This window comes from Callithrix jacchus, chromosome 9 (assembly GCF_049354715.1).
Source record: "Callithrix jacchus isolate 240 chromosome 9, calJac240_pri, whole genome shotgun sequence".
In the NCBI taxonomy this organism is placed as follows: Eukaryota; Metazoa; Chordata; class Mammalia; order Primates; family Cebidae; genus Callithrix; species Callithrix jacchus.
The window spans coordinates 104,230,549-104,251,462 of NC_133510.1; the positions used below are offsets into that span (position 1 = coordinate 104,230,549).

General features: G+C 38.6%; 1 protein-coding gene across 10 annotated transcripts in view; it reads left to right on the plus strand.

Moving 5' to 3' along the window:
• Nucleotides 1-16,145, plus strand: part of ANO4 (anoctamin 4) — a 423,664-nt gene extending 407,519 nt beyond the window's left edge. For 6 of the 10 annotated variants that reach the window (XM_009004454.5, XM_054238771.2, XM_078338108.1 and 3 more), the window contains 6 exons: nt 1,776-1,928; nt 2,942-3,089; nt 8,508-8,627; nt 10,011-10,116; nt 14,397-14,596; nt 15,378-16,145. In XM_009004454.5, the coding sequence (XP_009002702.5) occupies nt 1,776-1,928; nt 2,942-3,089; nt 8,508-8,627; nt 10,011-10,116; nt 14,397-14,588 (719 nt within the window). In that variant the 3' untranslated portion in view covers nt 14,589-14,596; nt 15,378-16,145. The remainder of the gene's footprint in view (nt 1-1,775; nt 1,929-2,941; nt 3,090-8,507; nt 8,628-10,010; nt 10,117-14,396; nt 14,597-15,377) is intronic. The other 4 variants (XM_009004455.5, XM_078338107.1, XM_078338109.1 and 1 more) reach the window with 1 other exon arrangement.
• The last annotated feature ends 4,769 nt before the right edge of the window (nt 16,146-20,914 follow it).

The window sequence follows — 20,914 nt, forward strand, 5'->3', positions numbered from 1 at the left end:
TCTAAAATAAAGTTTGTAAATATATTTTTTACTATTTTTACAGTCTTATATGTATACATATATGGTCATTCAAACAGTCAAATACTTTTTGTCCATGATGCCCAGTAAACTTTATTTTTTTATTTTCCATTGTGCTGACTGGTTATTTTGCATCAGAAACCACCTCCTTTTTAACAAAATTTTATTTTGCTAAGTTACGAAAACAGTAGTTTCTACACCTTACTTTTGCTAATGTTAACATCTTACATTTTTATTAAAACCAGAAGTTATTAATATAATACTGTTGTCTAATCTATAGACTTTATTTGAATTTTGCATTTTCCCAGTAATAACTTTTTTCTTGTTCACAATACTTCCAAGATGCAACATTCACTTAGATGTATTGTCTCATTAGTTTCTTTTAATCTATGACAATTCCTCAGTCTGTCTTTGTTTTTCATGATCTTGACACATTTGCAGAGTACCTGTCAGTAGTTTTGTAGAAGCTCCTTCAATTCAGGTTTGTCTCATGTGTTTACATGATTGGGTTGGGGCAATTCATTTTTGGCAAGAATACCACAGAAATGATGTTATATCCTCCTCAGTGCATCATATCAGGGGTGTGTGACATCATTATGTCTTACTACTGGTGATATTAACTTTGAACACTTGGTTAAAATGGTGTTTTCGGCTGGGTGCGATGGCTCATGCTTGTAATCCCAGCACTTTGGGAGGCCGAAGTGGGTCAATCACGAGGTCAGGAGTTTGAGAGCAACCTCGCCAACACAGTGAAACTTCGTCTCTACTAAAAATATAAAAACTATCTGGGTATGGTGGCAGGTGCCTGTAATCCCAGATACTCAAGAGGCTGAGGCAGGAGAATCACTTGAACCAGGGAGGCAGAGGTTGCATGAGCCAAGATTGCGCCACTGCACTCCAGCCCAGGCGACAGAGTGAGATTCCATCTCAAAAAAAAAAAAAAAAAAAAAAAGAGAGAGAGAGAGATTTTCCAATTTCTCTGCTAAAAAGTTACTGTTTTCCCCTTTGTAATTAGTAAAAATTATGGGAGGAGATACTTTAAGAATCCATAAATACCCTAGTTTCTTCAATATACTTCCTCCTACTAATTATGGCATTCTTTGATATTTCTTGCCTACAAAAATTATTACTGTGATGTTTGACTCATGGTGATTTTTTAATTTTCATAATTTCTCCTATGTTGATTAATTAGAATTCTACCATAAGGAAGAGCCATCCCTTATCTACATTACTCAATCAATTATTTATTTATGTAGGTATATATTTATATCAGTCTGGACTTAGATACTTAGTCTTTGGGTCATAACCCCCTGCTTTCATTATTGATTTTGTTTTGTACAGATTGTTCCAGATTTGGCCATTAGGTGTGCCTTCAGTTTGTTTTGTGTTCTATTGGCATGTCCCCATCATTTTTTGAGCATTCCTTTCTGGCACCACAAGATGTTCCAGGCTTCTTCTGTATTGTCCCTACCATAGCTCTGGAATTAAACCTTCCTCCAAAGAACACTGATTCCTTTTGTTAGAGAATGATATTTAGGAAACAAGATCTGGATCCTAGGTGTTCTCATTGCTTCCAGGCCCAGGAAGTACCTAGTTTCCCAGTTTCATGGCCATCTTTCTGAAAGAGATGTCACACCCTGTGCTTCTGTATTGGGAAAAATGGGACTTAAAACAATCACATATTCAGAATATGAGCCCTGTGAAAATAGTAATGGAAAACCAATACTCTCTGTTCTTTTTCCTTTTTTCTTTCCTAGTTCTTCAATTTGGATTCACAACTATTTTTGTGGCAGCTTTTCCCCTAGCACCACTTCTGGCCTTACTGAATAACATAATTGAAATTCGACTTGATGCTTACAAATTTGTCACACAGTGGAGGAGACCTTTAGCTTCAAGGGCCAAAGACATAGGTAAGTTGGATTTGGGTATGTTTTTAAAATAAATATTAACCATCTGGTGAATAAAATTTTAAAACCCATAAACTTTAGATTTTTAATTATGGTCTCCACTTAAGATAATTCACCTGATTTTTGCAATGAATAATTATATTAGTTTTAAATAATATTTGTCAAGAAGTAAAGCTGCCTATTTGGAATTTTATAATTTCCAGTGCTAGAGAATTTGTGCTTAAATAGATTCTCAATTTGATTGTTTCTATCTTAAGATTACAGAATCTAAAATTTAGATTTATTATCACTTACATCCTTTTTAAAATAGATCTTCCATTTTCTTAGGCTTAATTTGTTTTTTCCTAAATGTTTGCTCAATTTACTTGAAGTACAATCCAGTTTTTCTAAGGACAGAGACAAACTTTGGTCTTTGACTAGAGATGCTGAATTGAATCAGATGCAGTCCTCATGAGAGCTGCCTCAGATCAAAAACTGTCTTTTTTCTATTCATTTCTGCATCCAGTGGTTAGCAGACAGCAGGCAATCACCCAACCAATATGTGTGGAAGAGAATTGCATGTGGATGGTCTTGCTAATGAAGTCTTTTAACCTTCATATGAAACAAACACACATTCAGTGAGCACCTACCCTGGGTCAGTGTGTCCTGGGCAGCGCCCACAAAGATGAACAAAAGGGACCCTATCCATGCCCTTAAGGAGCTACCAGTCTGGTGGGGCTTGACATTATTTATGCTGATCCTGTCAGATGGTATTTTGGAACTTTATCATTGACCAGAATTCTCTGCTTCATGTATGATCCGGACTATTAAATCATGAACATGTAGACACTTCCATAGAAACTCCTTTAGTGCCAAGTTGTTTGGACAAACCCTTCCTCCTTGTTGCAACAGTCAGTATTTGGAAAGATGAAGAAAGGACTCATGAAAAGGACTTTTAAAAATGAATTCCCTCATTTTTTCATAATTATTACCTCTGCTTTGTGTATGGAACTAATACAACACTTCTATTTGAATAGGAATTTGGTATGGAATTCTTGAAGGCATTGGAATTCTCTCTGTTATTACAAATGCATTTGTCATAGCAATAACATCTGACTTTATCCCTCGCTTGGTGTATGCTTATAAGTATGGACCTTGTGCAGGCCAAGGAGAAGCTGGGCAAAAGTAAGTTTGCTATAAAACCATTATGCAATTTCTATTTCTAGACATTTTTTGAGGTTGGACACTCAGACAGAAGACTTTTCACTGGAGAATATGGGATACACACCCAGAAGGAGAGGCCTGTGATAGGGGAGGTGGAATTATGATTTATTATAAATAATATCACTCTCAGCCAAAGAAAACACGTCCTCATCTACTGAAGAGTTGGAGGACATACAACTCAAACAGGTTTTAGATGGAATCCAATGTAAGAGTAACAACTAATCATTTTCGCCATTCCCGAACCTCTGTCCACTATGAGTTTAGAAATATGTGATATGCTAATGTATAGCAAAAAGGTAGTGTATGATATGTATATAGTTATGTCATTTTATGAGTTTGGAAAAGGGTAGTTACAATCTGATTTACATTGTGCCATTATGTATAAACTCTGCCGATCTTACATAGGAAATACAGAACTATGTACTGAGTACCCAGTAGGTCCTCAGTAAGTATTTGTGGAATAAGTAAGTCAATTATTTTTTCCTGGGTATTGAGCTGACCAATGCCTATATTACCTGAAGCAAGTTGGGTGGACTAAACTCCCTAGGGGCGATCAATTCTATGGCATTGCCTCAGTGGTTTGCAAAGCCAGGGCACTCTATATATGGTTAGATAAAGCCTAGTCAAACTTATAACAAATTACCTAGTTTTTATTCCTGTACCTTGGAAAAAGTATAAGAAGTCTTAACATACTTCAAAAATCCCTGTTTGGCTAAAGCCAAAATAATTAAATTCTTATTTTAGGACTTTGATGTCTATAGGTCAGAGTGAGGTGTGTTTGGGGATCACAGGGTCTTCTTAATAACCCAGAAATCACACTACCTGGGCTGCTGTCTACTTACACAAGCAGCCCTGGTTTACTAGCCTGAGCCAGATAATTTGTCCTTTACAGCCATTGTAAGTGTTCGACCCCAAGGAGTTAAGTGCCACCAAATCAAATCAACTGAACTCATGCAAACCTGGGCTGGGTTCACTTTCATTATGAATCCTCTGTAAATGGGCTAAGGCATGGATGATTGAGTAATTTCATAAAGCTCACAATCCAGATATTTGAAAAGGCTTCTATAAAATTGTTGACTAATATAAGCATGTGGCCATAACACTAATTATCTAGCAACTTTCAGTGAGCATACCAACCCATCTTAAGAGAAATTTAAAGACACATTATCTTGCCCAGGCATTTCTTTTTTTTTTTTTGGCAGCAATCTATAGATTATATATATATATATTTTTAATTGTGTTTTAGGTTTTGGGGTACATGTGAAGAACATGCAGGATTATTGCATAGGTACATACATGGCAATGTGATTCACTGCCTTCCTCCCCATCACCTACATCTGGTATTTCTCCTCATGTTATCCCTCCCCAACTCCCCACCCTCCACTTTTCCTCCCCTGGTTCACCCCACAGATCTCAGTATGTGATGCTTCCCTCCCTGTGTCCATGTGTTCTCATTGTTCAACACCAGCCTATGAGTGAGAATATGCGGTGTTTGATTTTCTGTTCTTGTGTCAGTTTGCTGAGAATGATGGTTTCCAGGTTCATCCATGTCCCTACAAAGGACAACAACTCATCAGTTTTTATGGCTGCATAGTATTCCATGGTGTATATGTGCCACATTTTCCCTGCATTTCTTTCTAATTGCAACTATCATCGACAGTCTCTGCTTGGCTTAGCCTAAAACAGCATACCTTCATTAAAACCACTTTCACATATGTTTTACATTTGATTCTCAAAACAGCCCAGGAGTGGGATATGCATTATAATCTTCATTTTGAGGAGCAGGAAAAGATTAAAAGAGGTTAAGTCCAGAATCACAAGGCTGAGTAACTCTGGGAGCCCAACATGAAGATTGAGCCTCAACTCACTCTCCATCCTGCATCTCACAGACCTAGGGGCTGTCCCTTAACTGTAAACCCCCTGGAGTTTCCATCCCAGTGGTTTTTGGTTCTTTCCCAAATTCAAATATGGTGAAATCTACCTTGTTTTAGGGGGAATCAAAAAATAAGATGGAAACCTTTATGCACAATTGATAGAGAATCAAAGCTTTAGAATTTTAACAACCTATTAGATTTAAAACAATGTCCATGGTGACTAAAATGTATCTAATAGCATCCTTAAATCAATTTTATTAGGCTCTTCAGAGCTTTTCATTTCACTTCTTTTTTACCTTTTCTCTTTGACTTAAGAGCCTTCTGCCACTTTCAACTTATAGATCTTTTATCTTCTAATTCACTGGTCATTTTTCATGTATTCATAGTTACATTTATGTATGTTTCTTCATGAATCTTACTTTCTGCCCCATTGGCCAGTCTATTACTTTTCAGATTTTTTTTCTTTTTCCAATTTAGAAATGGTTTAGAAATTATTGAAGTCATAGAGTAGCAGAATTGTCAAGCTGTAGAAAGTCATCAGCCTTTGGAATAGTACAGTGATTGCTGGCTCATCCCTTTTTATGTATTAAAGGATTGAAAACAACAAGTGGTGAATGGTGTTTATGGCAGAATTCTCACCTGTAAATGAATGTGTGGTCTTCTCTGAAGTTACATGGAAGAGATATGCATCCTCATCCAAATGGCATTGCCCTATATAAGACATTTTCTAGATCTTGGATGTGCCTACAGAGGCCATCTGCCAGTCCTTTAAGACAACTGACTTTATATTCGCAGGAAACTCTACCTTTATCTGATACTTTTTTCTTTGTACTTCTCAATTCTCCCTGATCATCAGTGTAGCCTCATCTCCTCTGTCTCACTGGGAGCTGGTGGTGGGTCACAGTGAGGATATGTAGCATTCCTGTTGGTAAACCCAGTGATAGACATGGTCTCTCTACTACCTGTGACCTTCCTGCTATAACAGTGGGTCAATGAGTTGATACTTGCATGCCACTAGTTGAACTTTATACAGCAAAGTATGAGAAATCTCACTTGCCTGAGTTGATGATGGCCTTAACTATTTGATGTTGGCAATAGCTAACAGTCTACAAAAGGTGAAAGGAATTAGTGAAATACCTAGCCATCCATTTTTTTCCCCAATTATGGAAATGAAATAAAAGGAAGGTGTACATGGCTGATAACTGTGTATTCATATACTAGGTCCACATTTCATGCTTTGCACCCAGGAGAAACCACCCATTAGAGCCACATTTTCAACTTGGATTTAGGACTGTCATTACATGCATAGGTCCATGAGACAGGTGTTTTGTTTAAATTTAAATTTTCTTAATGTAGTTTTTGAGCAGAACAACCAATGGACAGCAGCATTAGTCTTGATAAAGCCTTGGGGCTGTTCTGTGAGATAAGAGTGCAGCAGGGGTCATGAATATTCCATTTCAGTGCTGGGCCTTTTTTTTCACCAGTTCCAGAACACCTTTCCTTTCCCACAGCTCAGATCTTGTGAAAGACTCGCTAAAACTTACTCCCTCTCTGTGACAGCTAGTTATCATCAAGGCACTTATTTATTTTCATGTCCAGTTCTAGACAGTTCATAGGTAAGGGAGACATCATTCTGAATTACACTTTCAGAGAGTAGGTAGTAAGGGAGGCCTGCTAGCAGTTGGATTAAGGCATGTTACACACCCACTGACCATTTTTTTTTTACCCATGAGTGACTTGACAAATGGGCCTTCAGCTTGGTTCATTTCTTTTAAGGCCATGATAAAGCCAGTGATTTGTCTTGAGCAAGATAACACACAGAACCCATGTGTTCTCAGAACTGTGCTCATGTCATCATTTTGTTTTAGTGTTCAGCCGCTTGGAATAACCATGCCAGATGTGTTAATGAAGAGAATCTGAAGATCCTCATTTATTCATTTAATCCATAATTATTTATGGACCTCCTGCTAGATACAAGAAAAAAATGAATAATCATCACCCGCATTTATTTTACTGACAGGCTAAGATCTATATCACATGTCATACATTCATAATTTAATTTAATCCCCTCAATGATTCTTTGAGGTGAGAACTTCTGTCACTTTAAGAAGTTACATAAATCGGGTGTGGTGGCACATGCCTGTAGTCCCAGCTATTCAAGAGTTTGAGGTGGGAGGATCATTTGAGCCTGGGAGGTCAAAGCTGCAGTGAGCCATGATTGCACCACTGCACTCCAGCCTGGGCAACAGAGAAAGGCCCAAGCTCATTAAAAAAAAAAAAAAAAAAAAAAGGGAAGAAAGAAAAAGAAGTTATATAACTTTCCTGTATTACATGGCTGGAAAGCAGCAGAGCTAAGATTTGACCCCCAAGCCCAAGCTTTTGTATGTAAAACACTGTTTAAAGAAAAATGTATACAGGATTATCTAAGAGTGCTAATTTCACACAAAGTTTTAAACATTGTTATTTCAATAAGTTCATGTGTCACAATGTTCAATATGTAAAATTATTTAAAGACACTTGTAGAAAAGATGTTTCTAAGAGTGCTACTTTTAAAATGTGCCTGTCATATTTTTAAAATGTGCTTTTACTTGAATGGAATTATTGACAGAATGATTGAATCCTGGATTTTATCTACCTACTCAATAGGTAGAATCTTGTACTTTAGCTTCCTGAAATCAAATCGATTCAGTATTAACGGGATTCCTACACTGCACGAGACTGTCCTAGGTCATGGGATATGTAAATACCTAAGATACCTGCTCTGCTCCCAAAAAACCACAGTCCAAAGGCAGGGGCATACATGTATGCTGCCAACTCTAGTACAAGCGATATGGTAATGGTGAGCTAAGTATAGTGGCACTACAGAGAGAGGGAAAGTAGTGAGTTATTGTGCCTGGAGAGATCAGGTTGTCTTCCCAAAATGTGTTGTGTTTCAGTTGGCCAGTGAAGGATAAATACAGTTTCCACTTTCAAAGAGGTAGAGAATTCGAACAGAAAAGATGACTTGAGCAGAGGCATGAAAACAGCAGATGTTTTCAGGGAATATAGTCTAGCATGACTGTAGCATGGAATATGAGTTGGGGAGGGAGAATCATATGCACGCCAATCATATTTGGAACATTTTGAGAATATCTACAAATATATATAAAACCATTAATGAGAAACTGTGTTTATGTGTATCATCAACAAAAGAAGCTGCGACTTAAATATAATTTATGCCCATAATGTAATGCTTCTTTTTACCTATTTCACTAAAGCATTGATTGGGGTAGAGATGTTCTAAATGGCAATTCTGCATAAAAAAGACAAGAACCAAGACAAGCAACTTGTTCCTGATTCAACACGCTCAGGGCTTTTCAGCACATCTCAACTCAAGTACTGCTGACAAGGCAGGGCCAGTTAAAGGCATTTACAATTGCAGGGATGTCTGGGAAGCAGGGTCTTCAGGGAACTGGATACAGAAGGCAATCAGTGTTCTAATGCTAGAATTTGCTTCCTCTTATAGGTGCATGGTTGGCTATGTGAATGCCAGTTTGTCTGTATTTCGAATTTCTGACTTTGAGAACCGATCTGAGCCTGAGTCTGATGGCAGTGAGTTCTCAGGGACTCCTCTCAAGTACTGCAGGTGAGTGTGGCACCTAGCGTGGCTCCGCCTGAGCTGGGCTGGCTCGACCGTGGGGCGGTTTTACTCTGAAGGCCCCTTCTGGCTGAGTGTGTTTAAAGCAGTGATTGTCAATCTCAACAATGCATTAAAAGCACATGGGGAATTTTCAAGCCTTCTCTCGCCTGGGATGCAGCCCAAACCAATTAAAACAGAATGTTAGGGGGTGGAATTCAGAAACCAGGTGCAGTCAGAATTGAGAACTGCTGGCTTAAAGGGAAAAACTAAAAATATAATAGTGGAGGTTATACCCCTGCTCCAGGGACTCAGGGACAGACAATCCCCAGGGGATTTGAGTGACAGCTGTTGAGGGCACTTGTCTTTGTTCAGTTTCTCTCTCTTGCCCAGAGTATATCACACCACATTTCTAAATATTGAACAACTCAGACGTGTGTGGAAAGAGGCCCAGTTCATTTCAGGTTCCACCACAGTAGCCTCTGCAATATGCATTCATTCTCTCTTTCTCCCCTCTAAGAGGAAATTAATTAAACTGTGCCTCCTGATGTGTCTCTATAGAAACATACATAAAGGAGAATTTGTTGAGCACCTCCTCTGTGCCAGAAACTGTTACTTCATTTACTAGTCAAATTAGCCTTCTAAGCTAGGCAATATTATCTCATCTAATGGATGATAAAACCATACACCAAAAGCTCAGTGAGATTACTCATGCACAACTCTTGAAGAGTCCAGATGGCACCTTTTGCTCCTAATACTTGGATGTTATAAGAATTTTGTAGGCTCATGCCTATAACCCCAGCACTTGGGAAGGCCAAGGTGAAAGGATCACTTAAGTCCAGGCAGTCAAGGCTGCAGTGACCTATGATAGCACCACTGCATTCCAGTTTGGGCAATGGAGCAAGACCTTATCTCAAAAAAAAAAACAATTTGGGGGATTTCCCATTTTGACGTTCTACGTTCTCACTGTAATCAAAGCCACAAGGGAAAATGGCTCTCCTGACTTCTTTCTCAAGCAGGTTCTCTCTTTCCATAAAAGGCCACCAGCAGTCCAGGCTTTTGCCTCCCGTGGGCTTAGTGATCATTCACTAAGTGATAGTTCTAGCAGACATCTTGGTGATGCCACTGATTGAGTCTGGCTCATCTTTTGAGCTGAGATAAGGCAGGTGGAGGGGGAAGCCCTATCCTGCCCACACAGGTGAGTCCCCAGAGGAGAAGAAATATTCTTTTATCAGAAGAAAAATGCTGGACAAGCAAAACAACAGATATCTAGTATATAGAAACTTTTTAAACTTCTCTCGTATTGAATGAGGACTATATAATGAGAGTGGAAGAGATTTGAGAATCAGAAAAGTCAGAGTTTGAATGCAACATTCTCCTGTGTCTTCACAGATACAGGGACTACCGTGACCCGCCTCATTCACTGGTGCCCTATGGCTACACACTGCAGTTTTGGCATGTCCTAGCTGCTCGATTAGCTTTTATCATTGTCTTTGAGGTAAGTTTCCTCACCCCAATTTTTTTTTCCTTTGACATAATGAAGTCACTAGGAGTAATGAATAAAAATAAGTGATAGTGATCTTGAATGTGATTATCTATACTTCCAGAAGTAGTAGAGTCATATTATGTAACCTCTTTTTGATATTTTTATTTTCCTTAATTGAAGTATTTCAGCACCGGTTTTTAATGGAAAAATCTAAACTTGTTGGTTCTAAATGTAATTTTCTGGGGCCATAGTTCTTAAACTTTAGGAAAAATGCAGTTTTTCCATCTCCGCTCCCAGAAATTCTGACATACCATGTCTGTGACTTGCTTTTCTTGAGCTCCCTGTAATGACTGTGATGTAGGCATTCTGGGACCATAGTTTGGAAACATTTGGAAAACATCAGCCCATTAAGACTCATTCTTTTTTTTTTTTCCTTTTTCCTTTCCTTTTATTTTAGATATAGTGGGTACATGTGCAGGTTTGTTACGAAGTTAGATTGCATGATGCTGAAGTCTGGGGTGTGACTGAACCTACTCCCCAGGTAGCGAGCATAATATCCAATAGGAAGTTACTCAGCCCTTGTTCCCTCCCTCTCTCCTCTCTCTGGTAGTCCCTAGTGTCTCTTGTTCTCATCTTTATGTCCATGTGTACCCAGTGTTTAGCTTCCACTTATAAATAAGAACATGCAGTGTTTAGTTTTCAGTTTCTACACTAGTTCACTTAAGATAATGGCCTCCAGCTACAACCATGTTGCTGCAAAGGACATGATTTTATTCTTTTTTATGGCCACACAGTACTCCATGGTTTATACATACCACATTTTCTTTATCCAGTCCACCATTGATAGGCACCCAAGTGATTCCGTGTCTTTGCTGTTGTGAATAGTGCTGTGACTGATACATGAGTACATGCATGTTTTTGGTAGAATGCTTTATTTTCCTTTGGGTCTATACCCAGAAATGGGATCGCTGGGTTGAATGGTAGTTACACCCTTAGTTCTTTGAGAAATTGCCAGACTGCTTTACACAGTAGCTGGACTAATTTACATTCCCACCAACAGTGTGCAGATGTCCCCTTTTCTCTGCAACCTCACCAGCATCTGGTATTTTTTGACTTTTTAATAAGACCCATACTGACTGGTGTGAGATGATATCTCATTGTGGTTTTGAATTGCATTTCTCCAATGTTAGAGCTTCTGAGCATTTTTTTCATATTATTTTGGCTGCTTGTTTATCTTCTTTTGAGAAATATCTGTTTGTATCCTTTCCCCCCTTTTTAATGAAGTTTTTATGTGTTGATTTGTTTAAGTTCCTTACAGATTCCGGATATTAGACCTTTATTGGATGCATAGTTTGCAAATACTTTCTCGCATTCTGTAGGTTGTCTGTTTACTTCCTTGATAGTTTCTCTTGCTGTGCAGAAGCTCTTTAGTTTAATTAGATTCCACTTAGCAATTTTTGTTTTTGTTACAATTGCTTTTAAGGACTTCACAATAAATTCTGTGCCCAGGCCAATATTGAGAAGGGTATTTGCTAGGTTTTCTTCTAGTATTTTTATAGTTTGAGGTCTTACATTTAAGTCTTTAATTCATCTTGAGTTAAATTTGTATATGATGGTAGAAGTCCAGTTTCATTCTTCTGCATATGAATAGCCAGTTATCTCAGCACCATTCATTGAACAAGGAATCCTTTCCCCATTGCTTGTTTTTGTCAAGTTTGAGATTCACTCTAAGTGTCTCCAGTTATTGCCATTGTTACCACACATACTGAAATAAACTGATTCGTATAATTAATTTATGATTTTCAAATAGTTATCAGGATTTCCCAACATGATCATAAGCATTTTCCAATGGGACTGGGTATTAGGAGTGGTACATTTACTTGTATATCATCACAGAATTATTTATATTCGAGCATCCAAATAAGTATTTATTAGCTAAGACTCAAAATGGAATTATAAAGTAAAATCTTTCTAGCAATTGTTTATATATGTCAGTAAAAATATATTATCTATTTTCTTTTACTGTTTTAAGAAAATTGCCATAAAAAGTTAGCATTTCTATGACTCTAGTCATAAATGGACATTTCATCTCTTGTCACATATCTTAAAGCTGGATTAATAAAAGCCAAGGTTGCCTCATGGCTTGGATCAAAAATTTCCTAGACCTCTTCAAGACTATTCTATCACTGCTTTTTCCTTCATTCCAGGGAACCAAGAGAAGAAAATATTAACTGCTTTTCCCTGGAAATTAGTTTACCAATGGCTCAAACTTTCTTTAAAGAAGATAATTTTTAACCACTGTCTTAAAATTTTTCAGACAAAACTTCTTGTTTGTTTGGGTTTTTTTGTTTGTTTTTTATTTTTAAGTTCTGGGATACATGTGCAGGATGCGGTTTTGTTACATAAGTAAATGTGTGCCATGGTGGTCTGTTGCACAGATCAACCCATCACCCAGCTTAGTGTCCCTTAGCTTAAGGTATTAAGCTTAGTATACCTTAGCTATTCTTCCTGATGCTCTCCCTTCCCTTCCCCAAGCCCACCCTTGACAGTTCCTAGTGTGTGTTGTTTCCCACCATGTGTCCATGTGTTCCCATCATTCAGCTCCCACTTATAAATGAGAACATGTGGTGTTTGGTTTTCCATTCCTGTGATTGCCGAGGATAATAGCTTCCAGTTCCATCCATGTCTCTGCAAAGGACATATCTCATTCCTTTTTATGGTTGCATAGTATTCCATGGTGCATATGTACCACATTTTCTTTATCCAGTCTATCATTGATGGGAATTTGGATTGATTCCATGTCTTTGCTATTATGAATAGTGCTGCAGTGAACATATGCATGCATGTATGTTTATAATAAAATGATTTATATTCCTTTGGGTGTATACCAAATTATGTAATTGCTGGGTAAAATGGTATTTCTGCCTGTAGATTCTTTGAGGAATTGCCACACTGTCTTTCATAATGGTTGAACTAATTTATACTCCCAACAACAGTATAAAAGTGTTCCTTTTTCTCTGAAACCTTGCCAGCATCTGTTGTTTAAATAATCAACATTCTGAAGTATTATGTTTAGTAATGTTTAGGTGATGAATTACATTTACTGATTTGCATATGTTGAACCAACTTTGCATCCCAGGGGTGAAGCCTACTTGATCATGGTGAATAAGCTTTTTTATATGCTGCTGGATTTGGTTTGCCAGTATTGTATTGAGGATTTTTGCATCGATGTTCATCAGGCATATTGACCTGAAGTCGTTGTGTCTCTGCCAGGTTTTGGTATCAGGGTTACACTGGCCTCATAAAATGAGTTAAGGAGGAGTCTCTCCTTTTTCATTTTTTTGGAATAGTTTTAGTAGACATGATATCAGTTCTTTTTTGTACCTCTGGTAGACTTCAGCTGTAATCTGTCAGACAAAATTTTTAAAAGGTTGCCTTAAGTTATTTGGCTTTTCAAATAGAATTTTCCATTTTCTTTTAATATTTTATTATTAACTGTTTGAAAATATGAGGAATATACAGAAAAGCTTCTTACTTGGCAGAATTTTGTGCCATCCATGCATCACCAAATTTATCAAGTTTTAAATAAAATGATACTTAGCATTGTCATTTGACCATGATTTAGTCTTTATTTAATACTTCTGAATTGTAAGAGCCTTTAAATTGTCATCTAGTACTTCACTGGTCACCATTATACAAATGAACAGAAGTGACAGTAATTCCAGAATTCCAGCTATTAATATTCCAAGTAAAGAATTTGTGGCAGTTTACCAAAAAGAAAAGGAAGCTTCTTCCTGAAATGATCATTTCCCTAGGCCCACTGATAATTCTTACAATCAAGATTTATAAAGCCTTTGACAGTCTTCAAGTCATTTTTAAACATTTTCTTATAATTCTCACAATACTCATTTTCAAGATGAGTGGAGTGAGGCTCAGAGAAATTAAATAATTCATCCTCAGGTAGACAGACAGCCCTTATGCAGTCAAAGCTACTAGCTTCATACTTGGGTTTTCTGATAACACAGTATACATTCTTCTGGCTCTCCTTTGAATTAGTTGTCTGACCATTCATTTCCCACCTTCCTTCTGGACTTCTCTTTCTATATTCCCTAGGCGGTGCCATCAGACCAGTTCAGGCCCCACCTGTCCTATCATCTTTTGTTACACATGCCTCCCCTGGCCTCTTTCCACTCTCCACATACCCCAGAGGCTCCATATCCTTCTTGAGCCAACTCCCCAACCTCATTCAGGATGCACAATAGACCTGACTGCATTCTCCTCTGTGTTTTTAGCACCTCGTGTTTTGTATAAAGCACCTCATTTCATATCTGATCCCAGACCTCCCAAAAGACCTACGGGATCGAATGAGAAGAGAGAAGTACTTGATTCAGGAGATGATGTATGAAGCAGAACTGGAACGTCTCCAGAAGGAACGAAAGGAGAGGAAGAAGAATGGAAAAGCGCATCACAATGAGTGGCCGTGATCATGTAGGTGAGAGGCGTGCTCAACCCCTGCAGCCACTCCGAGGTTGGGAGGGTGCTTTAAACTCCCCGAAGCAAAGCTTACTATTGTTGCAGTAACAGGGATCAAAATAAAGTCCTTAGAAGCTTCCCAACCCAAAAGAGGCTGGATTTTACTTTAATAATAGCAAATTTTGCTTGATCTTCCCCTCCCACACACCTCTTGCAACACTTCTCTGTCTTCTTGCTGGACTCTGGCCTGTCACTCAAGGTCTTCATGTGTTGGCCTAGGTGTTCCCTGAAACAAAGCTTCCTCTCTCTTTTCCTCCAGCGGGACTGTTTACTTTAGTGTCTCCAGAGAAACATGCCCCTTCTTTCTGGGTGGGTGAGAGGCAGATATTAGCAAAGAGAATTGTTCCTGAAAGCCTCAGCGGCCAGAGACCAAGGTGTAACAGGGCTGTCCTGGGCTGCAAGACCAGTAACTTGATGAAGAATTTCTTCTGGCCCCACCAGTACTGGCTGCTTTCTTCCCAAAAAGGCCATTTCTAATTTTTGCTTGAAAGCATAGTGTCTGCCTGTCTGTCTATATTTCCCCAATAGTTGGCAGGATGTGATGTTGCTTCAGACTACCTTTCCAACTCAGTCTGTTCACCCATAAAGCAGGCAAAAAATGTTTATACCATCCCTGACTCCATACAGAGTTACAGATTCTTTGAATGCCTTTGATGCATGGTAAATACAAACCATTGTACATCATGTTTTAAAGCAATCGTGTATACATAGGATCTTGATGTCTTATTTTCTCTTTCCAGAAAATAGTCCCTTTCCCGGCCAAGGACCTGAATTATGTTTACTTCTCCTGGCTGTGCAAAAGCACACTCAAGTGAATGACTAAAAATGCAACCGCAGTGCATGTTGCAGATACTGGCAGCCGCAGGAGGGTCAGCATCTAGTAGAGGACTGGTGTTGGAGTCACACTGCTGTGAAATCACATTGCAGTCCAGCGCACAATTGCTATCTACTCATAGACCATTCTTGACCAAGCAAGCATGCACATAATGGGCAGTTACATTCTCATGTTTTTAAAATCAAGGGGAACTTGTATACTGGGCCTGTTTTTCAGCCTGTTTGCTACCTTTTTTGCATTCTATCCGTGTGAATTTTACAGACACTGGGCTAAAAAGGGTATTCAGACACATGGACACACATTCCTAGGATGTCATCATATGGTCCTAATTCCATGTCACCAACAACACAGACAAGACCCTGTTTACAACTTTTTCTTTCCTTTTTTTTTAATTTTAGACTTTCTGAGAAGATGATTATATATGACATATCTATAGCTATGTGTATGGCCATAGATGTATTTCTGTGTGTACATATGTATAGTCATGTATTCCTACATATGTACATACAAATACAGAGATATATAAAGTACATAGAAATTCCTTACTTGTAAATAGTCAAAAAGTACTGACATGAATGACGAGTTTTCACATTTAAATAGTCAACATAAAGCCATGATTAATGCTTGTATAATGTGATGCAATAAAATTTAAAATAAATTTATGCACATGGAATATTTTCAGCTGGCTCTTCTGAAATTCTGTTGTATTTTCATCTCATAGAATAAGAGGAATCATAGATCTTTAATGTGAGGGGAATATCTGAGGGACTTTGCAAGAAATCAGATGATTATTGGATAAAAGCATGCAAAAACAAACAATATAGCCAGCAAAATATCAGCCTATGTTTCTGATGAACTTTTTTTCCCTAATCTTAATAGTGGAGTATTTTAAATATAAGCCATAATGAATATGTCACAAATTGAGGATTTGATAATCTACCCAATTTTATAAGTCCTCATAGACTAGAATATTAGAAATATCCTGCTTCAACACTGTAATCTTCATTGAAATCCCAGCTATCTGCAGTACACAATTGCAAATATATGGAACCAACCTAAGTGCTCATCAACTGAGTGGATAGAGAAAATGTAGTATATATATGCACACCATGGAATACTACACAGCAATAAACAGGAACAAAATAATGTCTTTTGCAGCAACTTGGTTGGATCTGGATGCCATTATTGTCAGTGAAGTAACTCAGGAATGGAAAACCAAATATCATATGTTCTCACTTATAAGTGGGAGCTAAGCTATGAGAATGTAAAGATATAAGAATAATATAATGGACTTTGAAGACTCCAGGGGGAAGTACGGGAGGAAGGTGAGTGATAAAAGACTGCATATTGGGCATAGTGTACACTGCTTGTGTAACAGGTATATCAGAATCTTAGAAATCACCATTAAAGAACTTATCCATGTAACCAAAAACCACCTACACCCTACCTAAAAAACTATTAAGATAAAAAATAATTTTAAAAAAACAACCTCTGCTGTCTGGATCACTCAGACTAATGTAGTGATTCCAAGCAGTTATCCAAATAGTTAGCAAGTAGGCTGGGCATGGTGGCTCATACCTGTAATACCAGCACTTTGAGAGGTCAAGGTGGGTGGATCATTTGATGTCAGGAGTGGAGACCAGCCTGACCAACATGGTGAAATCCTGCCTATACTAAAAATACAAAAATTAGCCAGGCATGGTGGTGTACACCTGTAGTTCCAGCTACTTTGGAGGCTGAGGCAGGAGAATCGCTTGAACTCAGGAGCTGGAGGTTGCAGTAAGCCAAGATTGCTCCACGGTACTCCAGGATGGGCAACAGAGTGAGACTCTGTCTCAAAATGAAACAAGACAAAACAAATAGCAAACAGGGTTAACCTTTAAACTGGCAAAATAATATGTTGCCTGATTATTTTAAGTGGTAACCCGTCTATAAATGCCATATACTTTCCAGATTTCTTATACAAAGGAAATTGTATCCTTCCTTTGATAATTCAGTGGCATCACTGTAAAACTCCAACTTTTCTGCAAATGTGTCTCTCTAAGTCTTGTCCTCTGGGCTACCCTAAAGCCTCACATTGCATGATCTGCCCCACTCACTCAGACTCTTTCCCCTGTGCAGTATTCCTCACCTAGGACATGCATATCCCTCTTATAGCTTCAGATAGCTTGTAAGTGTCTGTATTAGTCTGTTCTCATGCTGCTAATAAAGACATACCTGAGACTGGGTAATTTATAAAGGAAAGAGGTTTAATTGACTCACAGGTCCACATGGCTGGTAAGGCTTCACAGTCATGGCAGAAGGCGAATGAGGAGCAAAATCATGTCTTACATGGCAGCAGGCAAGAGAGCTTGTGCAGGGGCACTCCCGTTTATAAAACCATTAGATCTCATGAGACTTATTTACTACCACAAGAACAATATGGGGGAAACCGCCCCCGTGATTCAATTATCTCCACCTGACCTTGCCCTTGACATGTGAGGCTAATCACAATTCAAGGTGAGCTTTGGGTGGGGACACAGCCAAACCATATGAGTGACAGAAGGCAAGAAACCCACCTTCCCCTTCCCCATTGCCCAACAGAGCGTGATGCTTCTATGCAAGTTTTCAGTGCTTCTTAAATAAATCTAAAAGGGAGACTATAGCATGCAGTCAATTTAAACTCACTTTCCTGTAACTATATATTTCAACGTGAAAGAACTAAGGGTAGGACCTCAATTTCATATAATCCTCTACTCTAGAGAAGGAGTTAAAGCTACTCAGATCACATGTGATATGTAAGTGCCAGCTATTATTTTCCCAACACCGACATTGATTAGTTTCCCAGGTTGCCTATGACTATCAAGATTTAGACACCAATTTTATAATATTTTCAACAACAAAAAAAAATTAAAGAAGACTTGCTTAACAACCCTTTTAGTGATTAAAACCATATGAGTAGTTTTAAATTCTTAAGTGTTCAATTTAGATTCCACTAATTTCCTGGCAGGGAGGAGTAAATAGTAAAGCTGTTACCAGTGCGTCTCAGCTTGCATAAACATTAGCCCCTCCCAAGGAGGCAATTTTGAACCTTCATTAATTCAGACCTCGCCAATTAGGAAGTTGTGATCATTTGGATAGGCCAAGGTCCATTATGCAAAACAAGTTCTATGAGCAAAATAAAGGAAATTGTCCAATCTTTCTTTTCTTTGAGATGGAGTTTTGCACTTGCTCAGGCTGGAGTGCAGTGGTGCGATCTCAGCTCACTGCAACCTTCACCTCCCAGGTTCAAGCAATTCTTCTGCCTCAGCCTCCCAAGTAGCTGGGAATACAGGTGCCCATCACCATGCCTGGCTAGGATTTTTGTATTTTTAGTAGAGATGAGGTTTCACCATGTTGGCCAGGCTGGTCTCGAACTCCTTACCTCAGGACAAAACAAAACAAATTTTTGTCCTCACCCTCCCAAAGTGCTGGGATTACAGAAGTGAGCCACCATTCCCGGCATCAATCATTTAAAAATATTTATCACCATTTTATTTACACAAACTTCAAAAACTTGTACTGAGGGATGTATTCCTAGATATTAAAAGCATAAAAGTGTTTGCTTTGGGGTGTGAGAAGGGATAAACAGGCATCGAAGGTGCTGGCAATGTACTATTTCTTGACTTGAGTAATAGTTCTACAAATCATTTTTAAAAGAATAATTTATATAACATTTGCTAATTGTAAACCCAATTTTTATTTCCTACTAATTTTCACTTAGTCCAGTATTTATCTAACTGTAGCATACATTAGAATCACCTGGCCCTACCATCGCCTCCAGTTCTGATTCAGTAGGTCTATGGTGGACCAGGAAATTTCAATTTTGAGCAAGTGCCTAGATGGTGTTGATTCTGTCAGGTGGGGGCCACATTCGGCAAACTACTGATCTATCAATATCTTATGGCCATAATTTGAATCACTTTAATATACTGCACAATTCCAGCTGAGCTCAATTAATTTTATCTGATTGTATAATATTTTAGTGAATTACCACCCTAGTGGAAAGGTGGGTTATCAGTTAATCATATCATTCAATACTGATCACTCTCTGTGCAGGCCTCCCAGCTGAGTGAAATACAGGGTGTTTCTTGATGGATTGGGTCAGTGCCACACAAAAGTCCTTCACTTTGATCTGCATTTTGCATTAATCCAGAACACTGACAATAACTCTTCCCAAGTCCAGCCAGCACCCTCGCCAGTTTAGAAGTGAGTTTACATTGACATGCACAATAGAGCAACTCTTTCGATTATGGACTCTGGAGTCATACAAAACTAAGTTTAGATCCAAGGTGTAAGACAAAGGACTTAAGTTCTCTAAGACATAACTGCTTCATGAGGTAGACACCATGGTATGCTGCCAACGTCCCTCGTCAATGAAAGATGTCTTGCCCAAGCTTTCGGGAGTGCTGCTGGGAGACTCCCTCCAGCTGTCAGGCTCATCAAGACTACCTCATTGCAGAGGGTCACTTGATCCAAGACCTGCCCATTCCTGTGGGAGTCCACATCAATGGCTAACTGATGCACAAATATGAAAGCCTGGCAATCTTAGGACAACTGTGAAGGGCTCCCTCACTTCAGGGCTCTCTGTGGGAAGATTCCACTTGAGCTTGCATTGTAGCTCAACCTCCACCTCTACCCAAACCTTCTTCCCTTTTCTTCCTTCCATAGGTATTGATCCTAAAAGCACTTAATAAATGCTAAGCACACTACCTTCCATATTAGAGTTTGCTTCCCAGGGAATCAAGCCTGAGACGTTAATACTTTCAAAAAGTGGACAAAAACTCTAAGATGTGGGAATCCTTTGGATTTGTTCATCATTAAATATTTATTGAGCCAGCCAGTTCTGTTCTGGATGCTAAGAATACAGGAATGAACACAGATGTCTAACTTGAAGGGAAAAGATTAGGAAGAGCATTAAGGTTGAAATGAATCATTAGCTACAGTATTGATTGACTACTTGATATAAAAAAATCGTGTCTCTTCCTCTCATCACCACTCCCCATCCATCATTTTTAAACTGCCTTAGCTTGTAATATTTATGTTCTATTCTGAAATCATAGACCTTTGATTACATAAGCAGGTCTCAGCCTGACTGAGCTTTACTGCCATGTGGGTTTCCTTCCCTACCTCCATACTGCATTGGGAGCTTGAAAGTCATTATACCGTTTTTCCACTACCCAGTGTTGTAGAAAATTGTAAGGCTGTTTAAAGAACTATTCCCCTGGACACCTCAGGCAGCAATTTCTTCTTCTATGCTCATAAAAAATGATAAAGTCTTTCTAACTTCCCATGACCCTGTGCCTGCTTAGACACGCCACTCAGTTGTGTCTTTCCTGGGGTCTTGTGACTGAAAGCTCTATTCAAAAGATAGGGAACAGATTTTTATCAGCTTTTAAATCCCACAAACCTATGGTGGTTTGC